The sequence below is a fragment of the Hemicordylus capensis genome, chromosome 17 (assembly GCF_027244095.1).
Source record: "Hemicordylus capensis ecotype Gifberg chromosome 17, rHemCap1.1.pri, whole genome shotgun sequence".
Lineage (NCBI taxonomy): Eukaryota > Metazoa > Chordata > Lepidosauria > Squamata > Cordylidae > Hemicordylus > Hemicordylus capensis.
Genome location: NC_069673.1, coordinates 2,719,646 through 2,739,241, shown reverse-complemented (window position 1 = coordinate 2,739,241; position 19,596 = coordinate 2,719,646). Strand labels below are relative to the sequence as shown.

At 46.9% G+C, this 19,596-nt stretch overlaps 1 protein-coding gene across 19 annotated transcripts in view; it reads left to right on the top strand.

Moving 5' to 3' along the window:
* The window catches only part of STKLD1 (serine/threonine kinase like domain containing 1), a 78,007-nt gene that overhangs the window by 16,530 nt on the left and 41,881 nt on the right, over window positions 1-19,596 (top strand). For 14 of the 19 annotated variants that reach the window (XM_053281725.1, XM_053281739.1, XM_053281732.1 and 11 more), the window contains 13 exons: window positions 136-251; window positions 2,263-2,378; window positions 3,915-4,066; window positions 5,005-5,135; window positions 6,766-6,849; window positions 8,450-8,569; window positions 10,218-10,358; window positions 10,854-10,982; window positions 12,129-12,257; window positions 14,174-14,302; window positions 15,569-15,709; window positions 18,081-18,160; window positions 19,239-19,287. In XM_053281725.1, the coding sequence (XP_053137700.1) occupies window positions 136-251; window positions 2,263-2,378; window positions 3,915-4,066; window positions 5,005-5,135; window positions 6,766-6,849; window positions 8,450-8,569; window positions 10,218-10,358; window positions 10,854-10,982; window positions 12,129-12,257; window positions 14,174-14,302; window positions 15,569-15,709; window positions 18,081-18,160; window positions 19,239-19,287 (1,517 nt within the window). Of the gene's footprint in view, window positions 1-135; window positions 252-2,262; window positions 2,379-3,914; window positions 4,067-5,004; window positions 5,136-6,765; window positions 6,850-8,449; window positions 8,570-10,217; window positions 10,359-10,853; window positions 10,983-12,128; window positions 12,258-14,173; window positions 14,303-15,568; window positions 15,710-18,080; window positions 18,161-19,238; window positions 19,288-19,596 lie in introns of those variants that run through there. The other 5 variants (XM_053281740.1, XM_053281728.1, XM_053281729.1 and 2 more) reach the window with 4 other exon arrangements.

The window sequence follows — 19,596 nt, the reverse complement described above, 5'->3', positions numbered from 1 at the left end:
CAACATGTTTCGTTATATTTCTACGTAGCACAAAAGCTAAAGCCTATTAAAAGACATCCAGAAGAAGTGTTTATCGCTTCACCCTGCTGTAACTCCATTTTAACATGCTGATCAAAACATTCTGGTGTGTTTCAGAAACCTCAAACCATCCAACATCCTTTTAGCTGGTGAGGCATCCTTCATGCTTTGTGACTTCAGCACTGAAACACTGATGAGTGATGAGATGAAATGGAAGATAAGGGCGGAAGAAGGTAGCAGGGTGATTTTAATATATCAGTAGTCTTGTTCTTCAGAAATAAACTTGCTGTGGGCATTTTAAAAAACAAGCTAAAGGGGGAAAATCACCATAAGACATGTTTATTTCATCTAAACACAAGAGAGAGAGATGTATCAAGGTAGCCCAAGACTGGTATCCAGGACATTAAAATGTATCTAGCTTAGCAATGGTTATTTGTCTGAAATGCACAGGGAATTAATTTAGTGTGTTTCTGTCCAACAGACAGATATTCCTATCATAAGAACATCTTCGCTTTCCGTACATGACAGAAGCTGCCAAGTGGTAATAATGATAGGCATTTCCCCCAAGACAGGTTGAAAGACTTGAGAGGAATCTTAGATTTTCCATGTAAACACTCAATAGGAATAATCCAGCTTCAGTTAAACTGACAGTGAGAATGTCAATGTGTCCAGAGATTTCAGAGAGAACAACCCCCACTCAAATCCCAAACCAGCAGCCCACAGCTTTTAACACATCTGAGAGATCATTCACACAATCAAATGCTGTGTTCTGTCTGGGTTTTGGAGCTGTGTGTGCTCCCAGTTTTTGGTTGTGTTGAAGCAAGTTGAGAGGAAAACCCAGGCGAAAATTGGAAGTACACAGTAGCTCCCAAACCTGGGTAGAACACAGTTTTTTATTGTGTGTGCATGACCCCTGAGAATGATTAGAATGCATTGTTACAGATAGTGGTGGGATTCACCCAATCACAAGGATCCGGTTAAAAAGTTAAATTGGCACAGGGGACCTGATTGTGCGATTGCAGGATTTCAGGGGAATTCTGGTCAAACCACTCTCGTTAACCAGCATTGAACCAGGACAGACTGTTCTGATTGTCTGTAATTTCTCCTTTGCTGGTTAACCAGAATTTAACTAGGAACATAGCAAGCTGCCATATACTGAGTCAGACCATTGGTCTATCTAGCTCAGTATTGTCTACATAGACTGGCAGCGGCTTCTTCAAGGTTGCAGGCAGGAATCTCTTTCAGCCCTCTCTTGGAGATGCTGCCAGAGAGGGAACTTGGAACCTTCTGCTCTTCCCAGAGCAGCTCCATCCCCTGAGTGGAATATCTTACAGTGCTCACATTTGGTCTCCCATTCAAATGCAACCAGGGTAGACCCTGCTTAGCTAATGGGACAAGTCATGCTTGCTACCACAATGCCAGCTCTCCTCGCCTGGACAGATAGCCAGTTTATTGGTCCTGGTTAAATGTTGGTTAACTGGAGCAAATTATGCTATTACAACAATCAGCGCCACTGGGCTTATTAATCCTAATTAACTTTTTAATTAGGATCCTTGTGATTGTGTGAACCCAACCGGTTATTGCAAATTCATTCCACATTAATATACAAAATCACTGGAAAATGTGTGCTATAAGCTGCCATTCATTTCTCCACGGAATAGCCTAAGCTGGAAGGTGCCTTCTTTGTACAGTCCATAACCTCTTGCCAGAATTTTGAAACTTGATCTGAATTTTAAAGACTCCAGACCTCATGGGTTAAGCAAAAAAATGTCCAATGGATGCAAATCTGTCAACTAGAAGGCAAGCAATACAATCCCCAGATCTGTAAGAGTGGACAGACTTCTCTCTCTGAAGACATTTTGTGCCTAATAAAGAAGGTTCCCCTAAAATATGCATCCACAGCAGAGTGTCGGGTTGTTCTAGGGTGTACTCCTGGTTCATGTGGGGCCAGAATGAGGCCCAACAGATGTGGCCAGAGCCCCAATTGAACTGAATGTACGTTCTTTGAAATGCACTGCAGTACAGAATCCATGGATTCCATTCCAGATGTTCAAAGTTCCTCTGCAGATAATTCAACGTGAAATGTGATCCCTGAAGGTAAAAAAACTTGAAGATTACTGGCCTAAGCCATTCTTATTTACTCCCCACTTTGCTAATTATACATTTTCAAGTTATACCTCTGACAACAAAGGAGAAATTACAGAGCATTCAAAATAATTACATCTCTGGCTTTTCTTCCGACAGAGCCTCTCTTCAAATCCTGGATGGCTCCAGAAGCACTCAGGTTTTCCTTCAGTGACAAATCTGACATCTGGTCTCTTGGCTGTATTGTGCTCGACATGTTGAGCTCCATTTTAAAAGTATGTTGACGGTTCTGTGAAGGTTCTCGAACTTCACCTCTCTGAGAAAAATTACAAAACAAATAGTTACAATTCAAGCCTCTACGAATTTGCAGTGGGCACTTCAGCTGATGGTGTGTGTCCACTCATCTCTGGCCCAGCGAGAAGCAGATAAATGGTTGGCTGGTTCATATGACCATTAAAATTGGGATAGGAGGTGGGCTGATTTGCATGATCAAGAAAACCCAAGCAATTCCTTCAAGATCCAGGTTGCAGAGGTGCCCTGCCAGATCCATCTTTGAACCATCACAAAATTACAGTTCCCAGATTCCTTCCATGACTGGCATAGGAGCATAGGAAGTTGCCTTCTACTGAGTCAGACCCTTGGTCCATCTCGCTCAGTATTGTCTACCCAGACTGGCAGCAGCGGCTTCTCCAAGGTTGCAGGCAAGAGTCTCTCTCTGCCCTGTCTTGGAGATGCTGCCAGGGAGGGCACTTGGAAACTTCTGCACGCAAAAGAGATGCTCCCTTCCACAGGGAACACAAAGCCCATGGGAGCAGAGGACTCCCAGCACCATCAGTCTGTAATGCAGTGGAAAGGAGAAGCATGCAGCATAGTCCAGTAAATTAACAGACTCAAAATGGGCTTGTTGTGGAGCTCACATAGTTTCTGTAACTTGCCTGTGACTTCTTAAAGAAGCCCGGCCAACAGAGGCGTAACTAGGGAAAACGGCGCCCGGGGCAAGCACTGAAATGGCGCCCCCCGTGCCCCCCGCCCCCCCCAACATACTACATTATACTTAGGTTTTTCCTCACAAGTGCCCGCCGCCGCCGCCGCCAAGCCAGGCCACTGACTGGCCGCCAGGCGCCAGCAAAGCAATGGGGGGGGCGCGTGGGCGGCGCAGAAGGGACTGCTCGTGGGGGAGGGTGTGCCGACGCGCTCCCTTGACTGCTGCAGCGCTGCTGCACTGAGCAGGAAACATTTGTATTAACAAAATAAAAAATAAAAAAAAAAATTTTTTTTGTCATGGCGGCGCCCCCACGTGACCAGAAAAGATGGCGCCCGGGGCACGTGCCCCCCCTGCCCCCCTATAGTTACGCCTCTGCCGGCCAGCCTCACCCTCAGAGAAACTTTTTAAATCTGCATTAAAGATATTATTATCTCCTGGAAGTTTTTCACACAGAGTTTTTAAAGCCCTTTAACTCGCATCTGCTCTGGAATGGAGGGGGCGTGTTCACATATTGGCCAGGTTTACCCTGAAGTCCCAGATTTACCTTGAAGTCCCAGTTCAGACCCTGAACTGCTTGGGAAGCAGTTCACACACACAGTTCGGGTTTTTCATTGCACCTTATTGTGTATCCCAATTTATATCCAGGGTAAAAAAATCCACTCTTTGCGTCGGTTTTTGGGGACAACTTCAAGTTCACAGTAAAGCCTCCCAGTAAACTTGCAGTAAAGCCTGCTGTGTGTAAAGGTCCCTGGCTGACTCCATTCTTGCAATCCATCTACAAGGAGAATGTATGGCAATGGTATGTCCATTTTGTATCTCTTTCCAGGAGACAAAGGTATTTGCATTACTGCACAGCATTCGGGGGGATGTCGGTAGTCTGGAGGATGCCCTGATCACCATGAAGCAGGGGAATAAACCTTTGTCTCATGTTCTGCGTATGATGCTGACGGTCGAGCCCAGTCTGAGACCTGCAGCACAGTGAGTCCCAGATTTGTTTGCTACTGCATGAACATAGACTGGCTGCTTGATCAGCTTTGGGCAAAGTGCCTGGGTGGTGTGGCGGCGAAACGAGTTAGACAGGCATGTTTTCAGACGACTGCACTCCGCTCCCAGTTTTCTGAGTACTTGTTTGTGTGCCCCATGTGCTTTCCACATCCAGATCATTTCTTCATGAGTGTGTGGTGTGGGAGAATTTGATCTATTGACCCCTCAGGCTTAAAAATGAGGATCCCTGGAAAATGAATGCCCAGCGTGAATAATGAATTTGTTCTGTGCTGATTGCTTGGGAGAGAAGACAGGGGCAGGGCAGGGCAAGGCAAGGCAGGTCACAGGACCTCAGAGAGGTCTAAGGAAGCAAGTTGACGCAACACCACTCAGAGGCTGACTGAGCCCTCAAATACCTCTGAGCCCAGACTCCCTCTCCTGAGCTTCACCTCCCTGTCTGGAGCGGGGAAGCCTGAAAGGGGGAGTCTTCTGGAGCCTGGAACTCCTCCTCCACTCTACCTGCTTCCGACAACCTTGTTGCGGGTGTGCAGATATTGGAGGTGTGCTGGTGTGGGAGAGGCCAGCTCTGCAGTGGGCTCAAGTTCCAGGACGCTGCTGCCTCCGTAGGGGACTTCAGCTTGGCGGGGGCTCTCTCCGGTTCTGGTCTGGGTTCAAGTTCCAGAGCTGGAACTGGCCCTGGGCCTGATTCTGCCTTCTTAGTGTCTGACTCAGAGTCACGATTGTGACAGGCTGGCCCATGTCATAGATAACCCTTGCCTTTATACCAAGAATATCCATTTGCTTGTTTTACTTCTTAACATTTCTCAACCACCTTCCAGTCCCAATGGAGCTGTCAAGACAACTTACACACCCAACGGGTTATAGCTTCCAGTATATGAGCTGGTTTTCTTTTCTCTCTCCTGCCGCTTTAGGGAACTAGTTGTGGATCCGTTTGTTAGGGACTGTCTGGTTCTCGCTGGGTCTTCTCTCATCACTGGAAAGAAGACGTTGCCTCCAGGGATACTAAAAATAGTCCTTGAAGGTGGGATCCAGACTATTCTAGGTAATGCCAGAAAAATACCTCTGAAACTGAGGCTTTTGACTTGGTTTTTCCCCCTGAAATCTAAAGGAATATAACATAATATTAGGGATAGTTTGTGGGCTACAGGTGGTTTAACAGCTTCAGGGGTGTGGGGTAGTCTAGATCAGGGGTCTGGTAGGGCGGAGGTTAAAGTCCACTTCTCCCAAACTGCAGTTCTGATTTGCAGAGGCCCCTAATCGGTTTGCTATTTGACTTTTTTTTTTAAAATCCAAGCAATGCCAAAAGCTTATGCTTGAATTGACCCTAACTTATCTCAGTAATCTTTACAACTCTGTTATACTGGCCAATACTATGGCTGTACTACACATGGTGGGGTTGAGGCTGAGAGAGGTGGCTTGTACAGGTAAACATATAAAGTAGGAGTCTCTGTGCTATGCAAGGTTAAACCTGGGGGAAACCCCAATCTCACAGAAGCCACCAACCATGTGCAGCACTGATTGGCTGGTGCATGGGGCATCATCACACCAGAGCAGTTTTGCATTTTTAAAATGGATTACTTCCAAAAATAAATTTAAGGCAGTGACTCAGCGTTTGTTTGTTTGTTTAAAGTGTAGACACACTGCCTGAGGCCCTATAACAAGAGAATCAGAGCAACTAGTACCCTCACTGCATCCTAAGGACATGGCCCGGCCTACATTCTTTGACTCAGAGGAGTCCCTTGAGAACCTCCTAGCCCAAGTAGAGGGTTCCTCAGTGCCACTGGAGTCAGCCCCTAGAGAATAGGGTGGACCCCCTTTAAACAACAGAATCTTGCTCAGGAAAGAACGAGGCCAGTCCACTAGGTTGCACTTATTAAAAATATCACTCAGTTCAAAGCATCTGCTGGAGCAACATCAGTCTCATGCCTGTTGTACCCAGCTCTCAGTCTCCTGCACAGAGCTACCCAAGCTCCTGACCCCTTCTCTCTTGGAGCTGTTATTAGACGTTTGTATCCCTTCCGGGTAGTTGCCTTGGCAGAGGCCTTGACTTCGCCTGGAATGGGATAACCAGGGTCTGGTCTAGCTCATGTCTCATCACTACCATACTACATCATTTGTGAGACCCTAACTGTAGTCTGCAGACAAGGGTATTCTAGGACATATAGAGGTCATTCACACAATCAAAAACTGTGTTCTACCTGGGTTTGGGGGTTGTGTGTGCTTCCAATTTCCGGGTGTGTGGAAGCAAGGTAGGAGGAAAATCCAGGTAGAAGTGATTGTGTGGAAGTTTTCCTCCAACCTTGTTTCCACACAATCCCTTCTACCCAGGTTCTCCTCCTCCCTTGCTTCCACACAACCCAAAATTGGGAGCACACACAGCTCCCAAACCTGGGTGGAACCCAGTATTTGATTGTGTGAATGACCTGGCAGCCACTGTCCAGGGTCTCAGGTAGAGAAGAGGTGGCTGTACTTGGAAATGCCGGGGATTTACTTTCTGCAAAGTAAATCCCTAGAATCTTCTGCCTGCAAAGCATGTGCTGTATTACCAAGCAATGTATGGTGCCAACTGAAACACAACCATTTTGAAACACAACCGCTCTGTTGATTTCCTGTAGATATATTTATGTAAGAAGGATTTCACAGGAAGATACAACTGTTTCTGTCTTCTGCAGAATTTATGGTGTCTTACCCAGACGTCGAGGAAGCTCAAGAAAAGAGCATCGAGCGTCTTATCAGCTTCTTGAAAGAAGCCAAGGGTACGTTTTGGCACTGCAGCTCTCTTCATTTGATTTCATTCTGGGAGTCTGAGGCGCAGAATTCCATAATGTTTGAGGCACAGAGGTCCGAGCCCTGCTCTTGCCCACAGAGGCCCTGGCTGCACAAAAAGGACTCTGGGGACCCAGGAGGCGGTGCAAATTGGGAGCTGTATCCAGGCCACATGGAGAATGCAAACTGGAGGTCTCTCCACCCCCACATACCCCCACCACTACCTTCCTGTGCTATTGTTCTGCCACACAGCAGATCAGGTTAGTCCTTATGCACAGATTACTTCAGTTAGGACTGCTTAAAGAATTTATCCAGAGCCAAGCTGGGGGGGCCATGCTAGTGAGGAGACTGGAGAAGCTCACGCCCCATGAGCTGTGGCCAGATCATTATCAGGGGCTGCTCAGGATGCACATATTGCACCAATCCTGAAGGGACTGCACTGGCTGTTTGCCTGTTTCCAGGAACAATGTAAGGTGCTCGTTTTGACCTGCAAAGCCTTAAAGCTAAATTTAAGAATAAATAAATATGCCTTTAAATTTGGAATCAGATTTGTTTAATATTTTTAGTTCCATACTTTAATTGTGTCATTTTTATAATTTTGTTTTTAATTCTGTGTCTTGGGGTTGTTTTAATGAAAGTGTATAAATTTAACAATAACATACATAAATAAAAATAAGCAGGGCTGCACAAGTTCAATCCTCCAGCCGTTGCTGCACTACAACTCTCACCATCATAAGGACAGCCCTGCTGGATCAGGCCCAAGGCCTCTCTAGTCCAGCATCCACAGATGCCTCCGAGAAGCCCACAGGCAGGAGGCAAGGGCTTGCCCCCTCTCCTGTCATTGCTCCCCTGCAAATAGTATTCAGGGGCATCTTGCCTCTGAGGCTGGAAGTGGCCTGTAGCCACCAATGCATGCTTACTACCACAAGACCAGCTCTCCTCATCTCTAGTCCACATCTGCCATGACCCCCAACCCCGAGCTATGACCTAGAGGAGGGGGGAGCAGTGGGGCCAAAAGAGCCAGCTCCGAACCCAGTCCCAGTCTCAAGCCTTGATGCCAGGGTGGAGTCTCAGCCTGCCAGCTGGGAACCCCCAAACTAGAGACCTTGGAACTGGTACTCCCTGAGCCTCCCAATGAACTGGCCTCCTCCATGCCAGGCACCTTGCTTTTCCCAAGCTTGCATGCATTGCCAGCTCCAGCAAAGGGCTGGGACAGAGCTGATGAAGTGGAGAAGTGCTGGACTCCAGGCCAGAGGACTGCCCCTTCGAGTCTCCCGCTCTCCATGCAGGGAGATGAACCCGGGGATGGGTACTCTGAGCTTGGAGGTACTTATTAAAACCTCCTCCCACCTTTGGCCTTTGTCAGAGGAAATTACATTTCTGGAGCTCTCCCAGGTCCTGAAGTCTTGCCTCACTGACCTTATGTGTTCTGGACTGCAGGACAGGTCAACGTCTTTGTGTCTTTGCATCTGTATTTCTCAGCCTCCATGCAACAGGGGTTAATTTTTAAAACAAAGAAAACCAATAGCAGCATTGGTTTAGTTGAAGCAAATAAAATAAAGTAAAGCAGCTGTGGTTTCTTCTCCACAGTCAGTGTAGAAGTGTTCCTTGGACTTATGGACCCTGTGATTTGTGCCATAAAGAATCACAGTGATTCTCCTGACCTACTGTTAACTGGATACTCTTTCCTCCTTGAAATCACTGCTAGAGGTAGGGTGATGCCTTACATGTGGTGGGTTCCGTACCATTATCCTGATGATGACTGTTATGTTAACCATTCCTACAGCCCTTTCCTCTCCAGCAAAGTGCTTTCCAGTTATAAACATGGATTGACCTCACACAAGTGGTCAGATCAGGTGTAAGCAACCTTGGCTGTACAGCTGTTGTTGGACTACAACTCCCATCATCCCCAGCCACAATGAATTGAAGAGCCAAGGCTGCCTACCCCAGGTTACATGCTGGCTTGCTCAAAGCCATGCAATAACCTAGGAACATAGGAAGCTGCCTTCTACTGAGTCAGACCCTTGGTCCATCTAGTTCAGTATTGTCGACCCCGTTTGACAGTGGCTTCTCCAAGGTTGCTGGCAGGAGTCTCTCCCAATCTTAGCTGGAGATGCCAGGGAGGGAACTCGGAACCTTCTGCATGCAAGCAGGCAGGTGCTTTCCCCAGATCCGCCCCATCCCCTGAGAGGGGATCTTTCAGTGCTCACACATGTAGTCTCCCATCCAAATGGCAACCAGGGTGAACCCTGCTTAGCAAAGGGAACAATTCATGCTCGCCACCACCAGACCAGCTCTCCTCCCTTAACTTCTCTGGCGAGAAGAGACTTAAGTCTCGTCTCCCATGTTTGAGCCCATCACAGTACACAGGCCCTGTTTGATAATAAATAACAGCCTGTTAATGTTTCCATGCCATGTAGTCAAAGAGACATCAAGAAATGTTACTATAAGACAGTAAACCTTGTTTCCAGGGCGCTTTCCAGATTAGCTCCTCAAAAGCAACAAAATGCTTCCGTTCAGGCAAATCGAAATGTAAACAGCAGGGGGAGCAGTCTCGCGGAAACGAACAACCCAAAAAGTTCCTAACACCGGATATACGACGTCCTAGCTCTATACTGCAGCGATTATATTCGAAACGAGGCATTGGAAATCTGAACGGCCCCCTGCTGTCTGCGTAGTGACTGCGGTGTCGCAACACAGGGAGTGTGGAAGCACACTTCTGAGATCCGCCGTGACCCCGTTGCAGGGTGTAATCTGGAAAGCGCCCAGGTCACTTGGTGGATCAGACTTCTTGTCTTCAGGCAACACTTTCCACACCGACTTGCCTGTTGATGAACCCCGCCCTCGGACGTTTGCTACAGAGCCCCCAGCTGTTGCACAGGGCACTGGGCTGTGCTCTCGGGGCTCCACCATTGCCCCTCATGAACTGACAGTGTGCCCATAGCTGCACCTTGCAAGGGAAAGATCGGAAGTGGCAACCAAGTTGCTTTCCAGGGACAGCTAATCACTGAGGTGGGCTTCCCAGGCCATCCTCTTAACCTCATCAGCCCTCACTTCCATATGGGAGAAGGTCTCTGTGGCTCTCTATGGGACAACATTAGGAAGGCTGACATATTAGATGAGATCTCCAAGCATTCCCACACAGCTGCTATGCAAGCAGAATGTATCCCACTGCTGCAGCTCACACCTTTCCTCTCATGGCTGTGATATAGCTTTACCTTAAAAAAAAAAAAAAAAAAAAAGCTGCTGGATCCTGTCATGCCTGCCTAGGAAGAGCTGTTTTTTTACTTGCACACTCGTGACAAGAGGATTAACCCGAGGAGCTGATGCTTGCTCTTGTGTGTTCTGCTTCCGACAGCCGTGGGACAGAAACTGGATGTGAACATGCTGGTCTGTGAAGATATCCTCAGTTGCCTGCTGAATTCCATCAGGACGTATTCCAAGAATGAAGAGCTGCTCTGGATGATCTGTACTTTGTTCATGATGGTCTCGAGTAATGGTGGGTCCCCCCGCACACAACATTGGGCGCGTCACGCCAGGCCCTGATCCTCTTATTTTATTTATTTTAACATTTCTATCCCACTATTCCTCCAAGGAGCCTAGAGCGGGGTACATCATTATGCTTCTCCTCACAACAGCCCCTTATGTTCTTATAGACAAATTCATGGAGGACAGGTCCATCAATGGCTACTAGTCTGAGGGCCATAGGCCACCTCCAGCCTCAGAGGCAAGGTGCCTCTCAATCCCAGTTGCAGGGGAGTAGCAGTAGGAGAGAGGGCATGCACATACCTCTTTCCTGGGGGCTCATCTGTCTCTATTGGTCAGGTTTACGAAGGGTTCCTATCTTTCTTTAGCTTTTTACCACACTCCTTCAGTTTGTGACTGCAGCTTAGGCATAGGTTGCCTATAGCAAGAGGAAGTAGTACAGTCTTTGGTGCTACGACACTGCGATAATAACCAATGTTCATAATATCTCTTTTCCTTTGCTTCCCAGAAGTAGCAGCAGAGGCCCTGAGGAAAGCAGATGTCTTCCCAGACATTCTGACCATTCTGAGCAATTTTTCTCATAACAAAGATATCTGCTTTGCTTGCTGTGGGGTTATTTGGAGCCTGGTTGTTGGCGGTATGTATAAGAGCAGAACGGGTACATGGGCTCCTATTGCTAGAGAACACCTGGAGCTTTTATTGAAAATGAGTGATGTCTCCATCAGCAGGACCCTGCAGCCACCACTGGTTAAGAATGGGAGACTAGGGATGAGGCCGTTCTTGGAAGTGTATCTTACATGCAGAAGGTTTGCATTGTTGCCAAAACCTAAGGGGTATACTGGTGGGTCAAATGGGCCATAACCCAAAGTTTGGCTTTAAAAAAAGCCAAATCTGGCAACAGAGGTCAAGTTCCCAACCTGGTAGCATCTCCAAGGTAGGACTGAGAGGGACTCCTGCCTGCAACCTTGGAGAAGATGCTGCCAGTCTGTGTAGACCAGGGATTCTCAACGTTGGGTCCCCAGATGTTACTGGACTTTAACTCCCATAATCCCCAGCCCCAGAGTCCTTTGGTTGGGGATTATGGGAGATGAAGTCCAATAACATCTGGGGATCCAATGTTGAGAATCCCTGGTGTAGACAATACTGAGCTAGATGTTTCCCGTGTTCCTTCAATGTGGAGCTACCCTGTGTGGGGAGGAGTGACCCACAGACACTACAGCCAGTTTTATCCTAATTTCCCAATCTTTTTGCTCACTGGCTTTTAGCTAAATACTTAGTAAATATGAAAAAAGGCAAGATAAAAAGCTTCCACTGCCCTACATTGGGTTGTGTTTTTCCCCTTCCCTTTGGAATCCCACCCGGAAGCCAAAGCTTAGCGATCTCAATCCAAGAACGTTAGTTCACATAAAGGTCTAGTTGAAATAAATGCTCTTGTGATAAGCTAGTCCCATTGATTCAGTTGAATATTACTGGTGATGAATGAATGAGTGTTTATCTTGCCTCTCCAAGTTGTATAAGGTGGAACTTCCTCTGGACGGGGGCCCAGTATGTTTCAGGAAAGACCTAGCTAGTCAAGCTCTCATTAAGCTTGTAAGTTGGGTGTTTCACCTTTGGTTAGGTTTTTAACCTTTCCATATTGACATTTTAACTGGATATTTTATTTCTGTGATCTCCGTTTCCCTGTTCTCCACTGGCAACCTTTTGGAAGGAATAGGATACCACTTAGTCACCACCTCCTGTTTCCTAGCCAATATGAATTGGCTTTGTTCTTCTTTTGATTCAGTGACCAACGTGGCTGAAATCCCGCTGAAATACACTATAGAGATTGTCTCTGTAATTCTTCACATGCACCTTCAACATGGAGAGGTGGCGGAATCAGCATGTTGTGCTTTCTGGGCTCTGTCCCTTCATGGTGAGTTTTCAGCACCTGCTTCATCTATAGCATGGATCATTAACCTTGGGTCCCCAGATGTTGTTGTACAACATCTCCCATCATCCCCAGCCGCAGTGTCCCACAGTGGCCCAGCAGATGCCTCTGGGAAGCCCACAGGCAAGAGGTGAGGGCTTGCCCTCTCTCCTGCGGTTGCTCCCCTGCAACTGGTATTTTGAGGCATCTTGCCTCTGAGGCTGGAGGGAGCCTATATCCTTCGAGACTAGTAGATAGACCTGTCCTCCAGGCATTAGTCTAAGCCCCTTTTAAAGCCATCCAGGCTAGTGGCTATCACCACATCCTGTGGGAGAGAATTCCATATTGTACTGTGTGAAAAAGTACTTCCTCTTCTTGGTCCTCAATTTCCCGGCAATCAGTTTCATGGGGTGACCCCTGGTTCTAGTGCTGTGAGTGAAGGAGAAAAATCTCTCTCTCTCCACTCCATGCATAATTTTATAGACCTCTATCATGTCATCCCTCAGTTGTCTTTCTTCTAAACTAAAAAGCCCCAGGTGTTGGAGTTTTGCATTGTAAGAAAGGGGCTGGCCCCTGATCATCTTGGTTGCCCTCTTCTGAACTTTCTCCAGTTCTATAATGTCCTTTTAAAGATATGGTCACCATAATTGTATGCAGTACTCCAAATGTGGCTGCACCATAAATTTGTAGAAGGGCATTATGATATTAGCAGTTTTATTTTCAGTCCCCTTCCTAATGATTCCAATGATTCCATGTGGTGATCTCTGGAGGACATTCCTGCCGATTTTGACACCATTGACAAAACCATAGTAGTTTTTGTGTTTCAAAAAGCTTTTCAAAGCTTTTAAAACACCATTGCAAATTTAGATGCAGCTGGTCTGATGAGCAGGACAATAAAAGCAGGATCATACACAAGAAACTGAACGTTCCGCAATACTATTTCCTGTTTTCCATCTCTAGGGGTGTAGACCTTGTCAAAAATCACAAGGAGCATTCATTCCCCCAGATGGTACCAGCCACCCTAGCTGGCTCATGCATGATGCATGTCTTCTTTGCTGGAAAGACTGATCAAATTGTCAAAATAAGAGCTGCCCCCCCCCGCCCCGCCCGACCTTGCCCTGCAGTTCAGTTTGTTTGGACTGAATTTATGCTAGGCTTAAAAAAGGCCTCCTCAGCACCAGCAAACTGCATGTACACTCTAATGATATTTTCATTTGTAGCGCTTTTGATTGTTCAAAGCGTGTCATGCATATTCTTTTTGTTGGCATATTCTTTTATCATTATGCCAACCTTCGTAAGAAAGTAGTAGTATCCCCATATTGCTAAGGCTGAGAGGAGCTAAGGCTGAGAGGGAGCAGCGTATCTACAGCTGCCTAGTGAGTTTAGAGCAGAGGTAAGATTTAGAGCAGAGGTAACCAGGGAGTTTCAGATTCATGGCTTGGTCTCATAGTCATTCTGCTATACCAGGGATTCTCAACGTTGGGCCCCCAGATGTTATTGGACTTCATCTCCCATAATCCCCCAGCCCCAGTGGCCTTTGGTTGGGGATTATGGGAGCTGAAGTCCATTAACATCTGGGGACCCAGCCTTGAGAATCCCTGTGCTATACCAACTCTCCAGCCATAGACAGAGTATATCCCAGAATCGACTCCTACAGTGTGTATGTATGCTGACGAGCAGGTGTTTGTCAGCAGACAAATCAACACAGCAGAGCTTCCCTGCTAATAGGGAGCTTGAAAACCACAAGCTGGAATTGTCGTCACATCTCTGAATGTACTAAGGAGGCCACAGAAAGGACAAAAATGCCCACCTAATATTTCTCTTTGCTGCATTTGGGGAAAAAAATGGTCCAAAAGAAAACATCATGAGATTTATTTCACTGGCTGTTTCTGTATGACTGCTTGTGTCGTTTCTCCCTTCAGGTTGCGTAGATGAAGTTAATTACGAGCCCTATTCCTTGCTTCTTCTGGAGGCTCTCCGGCGGCATCCTGAAAGGCCAGTGCTGGTGAAGAATGCTTGCCTGGCACTGGCGAGCCTCTTGAGGACATCTGGTAGGAGCCTGGAGAGGGGAGCACTCACAGCCCATGTTCCTTGGCAAGCTAAAAACGCTATGCTGATGTTTGCTGTGGAAGGCAAAAGATATGCACATACATACATACATACATACATACATGTGTGTTTGTCGGCAGTTGCTCCAGACATGTCACACAACCTCATCAGGGCAGAGGGAGAACCAGGGGCAGCTCTGGAGCCGCTCTGGGATGGAGCCACTCTGGGAAGAGCATCGAGGTTCCACGTTCCCTCCCTGGCAGCATCTCCAAGATAAGGCCACTGAGAGAGACTCCTGCCTGCAACCTGGGAGAAGCCGCTGCCAGTCTGTGAAGACAATACTGAGCTAGATAGACCAAGGGTCTGACTCAGTAGATGGCAGCTTCCTGTGTTCCTATGTTCCTCTTTCATGAGGCAAGGTGAAGCAGTCACCTCAGGTGGCAGATCCTTGGGGCGCCAGCAAGGCAACAAGACTCCCCTTTGCCATTGGAGCAGCGCTTTGCGGCCCATCTGACCCTTGCAAGCTTCTACACCTCACCTCACATGCCTTGCAAAACCAGTAAAAAGCACAAGGAAAGAAGAGGAGGAGACACGACTTCATTGTGCCACATCCCTGCATCCCATACATCCCCAAGACTGCTGTGGGCCCAATTCCCCTCCCATCCACAGACCACAGAGGGCAGGGGTAGGCAACCTAGCTCTCCAGTGGTTGTTGAACTACAACTCTGTCGTGAACCCGGTTGCCTATTAAGAAAGGCCCGATTATGGTTGCCACCAATTCATTTGGTGGCGACTTGAGATTGGGCCTTCTCTGTGGCTGCCCCGGGGCTCTGGAATATGCTCCCTGCTGAAATAAGAGCATCTCCTTCTCTGTTTTTAAGAAGACCCTGAAGACGCACTTTTAATTGAAATTGAAATGTTAACGTTTTTTATTCATCGAGATGGTTTTTACCTGTTTTATGAATCTTATCTATTTCATATTTTGTTATTTTTTAACTGGTTCACCGCCTGGAGATTTCTACATCCGGCGGTATAGAAATATGATAGACAGGCAGATTCCCATCACCTGGGATGCTGGGAGTTGTAGTTCAACAACAGCCGGAGAGCCAAGGTTGCCTACCCTTTCACTATTGTAGCTGGCTCTTGAGTACACCAAGCCTTGAAGCGAGAGCCCTAAAGCAGCGCAGATGGCTGTTGGGTGGTTTGCAGAGAAACATGAGTGATGTGTGTGAAGCTCTTGGTTAAATCATCTGTCTTCCTCTTTTCAGAGTTATCTGGTTTCCGATTCATTGTCACAGACGAAAAAGGCAGCGGGATAGCCCTGCTCAGAGATTGCTATCAGTTGCACTGCGAGGATCCTGAAGTGGTGGAAAACATTTGTGTCCTGATTGATGAGATGTTTAAATACGGTGAATATTTGTTATCTGTACTTTGCAAGCCAGCGGGAAAGATGGTATGGGCCTGCGTTCTAATTCTTGTTTAGCCGAGGTCCTATCGATAGCCCAGGCAAGTGAAAAGTGATGATAAGAGTGACTTAACTCTCAAGAAAATAGACAAGAGAAGGCAATTTTACTCCAAGCCTTGAAGGATGGGAAAGTGCTAGACATTTAAACCACCAAATGAAAAGACCACAAGTGAGCTTGAGCTTGAGCATTTATAGGCACTCAGAGACTGAACTGGGAATTGGCACAGTCTTCTCTCTCATTTTTCCCCCTATCTGTATGCGGAATGAGTTTTATTCTGGATGGCAGTATCAAGGCAGTGTGTGCGCACGTGCATTCAGAGTGGGACCCTCCTCATTTAAACTGAGCGGGATCTAAAATTAACTAAGCGGACATCAAAAATTGTGTGAGCACGTGCATGCCTTAGAGGGAACACCGCTGGCCCATCTTGGGTTCAAACTTTGCCTCAACTGTGAGGCAGTTGCCAGGTGGCCCCAGACAAGCGACACTCTGGGCTGGTTCACTCAATTACTCTTGGAAATTCTCTGTGGTGAGAGAATCCCTTTTTCATTATAGCAGAGTGCACAGAGGCACAACACAGCGGAAATTTAGTTAGGCGTGCGTGTATGCTGAGAGTAAAGTAACTTGGAGCCAATTCATAGTTTCAAATCAATATATAAGGCATTTATTAAGGAACTCCGTTCTAGATAGGAAAGTGAGGAGTTAGGATCTCTAATCTATCTATCTAGCAGGATGCAGATGGATTCTGCATCTTCTCTGCACACATGGTGCAGGGAGAGGAGCTTGCTTGCATGTTGCAAGGTAGTAGGAACAGGAAGAGAAGAGAGGGAGGAAGTTAATCCCTAAGAGTAGCAATCTACATTTCAAAGGAATAGTGTCAGAGCAGTGGAGAAGGGATGACCAATGTCTTGACCCTCCAGCCCTCTGAATCACTAGTTTGTCCTCCACTGTCTGAGACAAGAGACGGCGCAGTGTCCTTAAACTTTCAACAATTACTGCCACGTCCAGTAATTTTGAAATCCCAGATCCCCGAGTCACACCTCCTCCTGTGGAGCGTGTCGTGTGCAAAGCAAAGAACCTCCTGATCCCAGTTGGTGCCACAACCAACTGGCATTTTAACTGGGATTGTTCACCTAAGATTTGATCTCTGTCGGTTGCTCCTGGTTAAAAGTCAGTCAGTCGTGGTGTCAACTGGGACGTGTCATTCGTGAAGCCAACTGTTACTGGACAGGGCAGTAAACAATGTGTTGTACACTGCCCAGAGATGCAGGTTTTGGGCAGTGTATATGTTTAAACAAATAAAAATGAATCTAAAACAACACTGGTCCATCTTACAGGCTGCTCTAAGGCCGTGATGGACTAAGGCAATGATCTTTGCTATTTTTCAGGTGGGGGCCAGTTTGGCAAAAACACCTTCTGTGTGAAAGCCATTTCCCACCCCACTAACCTCTATGCAGTGCTGCTCTTCCCCAAGCATTGGGAAGGCCCTTTCAGAGAAACGGAGCCTTGTTGAGCCCCAGTGCCCTCTGGCTGCCAGAATATTTCCGGGCAAAATGCAAAGTGCCGGTTATCCCCTTTAGAGCCCTGACTGGCTTAGGCCTAGGTTTCTTAGGAGAACGCCTTTCCCGGCAAGATCCACACCGCTCATTAAAATCATCAGGAGAGCGGTGCGTCTCGGGGTGCCCCCAGTCCATCTGGGGGCAAGCTGGGGTTGGGCTTTCTTGGTTGTGCCCAGTGCTTTCCCCATAGACCAAGATGGTGCAGGCAGGGGCTCAGGTTCCCTTAAAGGAGTCCCACCAACACTGGACAAAACACAGCACTGTTTATTGCAAAGTTTATAGCATTTGAAACTGTAGCAACATTTGGATCAATGAGAACACCTCCCACCATGCTGTCAGTTTCGGCAATTAAGAGGTGCACAACAGCAGCTAAAAAAATCAGTTACGTATGCGCCGCCCGTCCACTGACACTTCTTTGAATCACAGAAATGATTCAAAAAATTAATCCGTCAGTCCTGCTGAGCAAAAAGGCACATTTTAAAAAGTAGTTCTCTTCTATTTAGCACGGGTAGAGCAACTGGCCCTATCCATCCCCGAAACAGCATCCCTCCAGTGGCTGTTGCTGGTGTCTATCTTATGTTTCTTTTTAGATTGTGAGTCCTTTGGGGCAGAGAGCCTTATGTATGTATGCATGTATGTATGTATTTCTCTATGTAATCCGCTTTGGGAACTTTTGTTGAAAAGCGGTATATAATTATTGATTGTATTCGTATGCTGCGGGGTTGACCCCCCCTCCCCCCACTTTCTTTGAATCACAGATGAAATCGTGGTGGAGATGGTCTCCCAAAACATAACTGAGATGCTGACTGAAATGAAGAACAGGTTTACCTCCAGTCTGGTAAGTAACTCTATCCGCAATTGCAGCGGGCAAGCCGACACTTCAGCAAAAGGCCCTTTCTTGGCTATGACCATCCAGACAGCATGATGCATAAAATAAACGCTGATCTAAAACTAAATCACTGTTCTTAAATATAATGATAGGACCAGTTGTCTTTTGATCCCCAACCATTTATGTTAACTGCTTTGCTTTCAAAGAGCAAGGCTAATTCCAAAAGGCCAGTTCCATGCTATGGATCATTAGGAAGGGGATTGAAAATAAAACGGCTAATATTATAATGCCCTTATACAAAGCTATGGTGCGGCCACACCAGGAGTACTGCATACAATTCTGGTCAGCACATCTAAAAAAGGACATTGTAGAACTAGAAAAGGTGCAGAAGAGGGCGACCAAGATGATCTAGAGCACCTTCCTTATGAGGCAAGACTACAACACCCGGGACTGTTTAGTTTAGAAAAAAAGACGACTGCGAGGAGACATGATAGAGGTCTATAAAATCATGCATGGGGTGGAGAAAGTGGATAGAGAGAAATGTTTCTCCCTCTCCCATAACACTCGAACCAGGGGTCATCCCATGAAATTGATTGCCAGGAAATTTAGGACCAACCAACAGAAGTACTTTTTCACACAACACATAAATTTGTGGCATTCTCTTCCACAAGATGTGGTGACAGCCAACCACCTGGATGGCTTTAAGAGGGATCTGGATAACTTCATTGGGTAGAGGTCTATCAAGGGCTACTAGTCTGAGGGCTATAGGCCACCTCCAGCCTAGAAGACAGGATGCCTCTGAGTACCAGTTGCAGGGGAGTAACAGCAGGAGAGAGGGCATGCACAGACCTCTTGCCTGTGAGCTTCTCTGAGGCATCTGGTGGGCCACTGTGTGAAATAGGAGGCTAGACTAGATGGGCCTCCTTGGGCCTGATCCAGCAGGGCTGTTCTTGGAGACAGAGCATGGGACATGTGCTAAAAGGCTACAAAGGGTGGTCCGACAGCGGAGCCACACAAAGACCAAATAACAGTTAAGGTCTCCCCACAAAGCCCCCGGTGTGTGACCTGGCTTTCATTCCTCCCCCAGGAAATAGTTGCACTCGTAGAGAAGGCACTCGCCAAACTGCAGAAGAAAGGTAAGCAATTTTAGAATACACATTTCAACCCTTTTATTTATAAATGTCTGAATCTTTCAGATGTGTATATATATTTAAAATACCCATCACGATTCCTGCAGGGTACCTTAATAGGAAATAAGACCTCACCCACTACGAGAGATCCCTCTGCATTTGTTGTCACCAGCTACTGTGAGACTGATGGCAACCGGAGCCGGAGGGCTTGTTTGTTTTGCATAGCTTTTAAAGTTTGCTGTACATGTTATGAGTTGTTGTTAATGTTATGAGTTGGTGTTAAAATGTTTTACACAGTTAATAAACACGAAACTA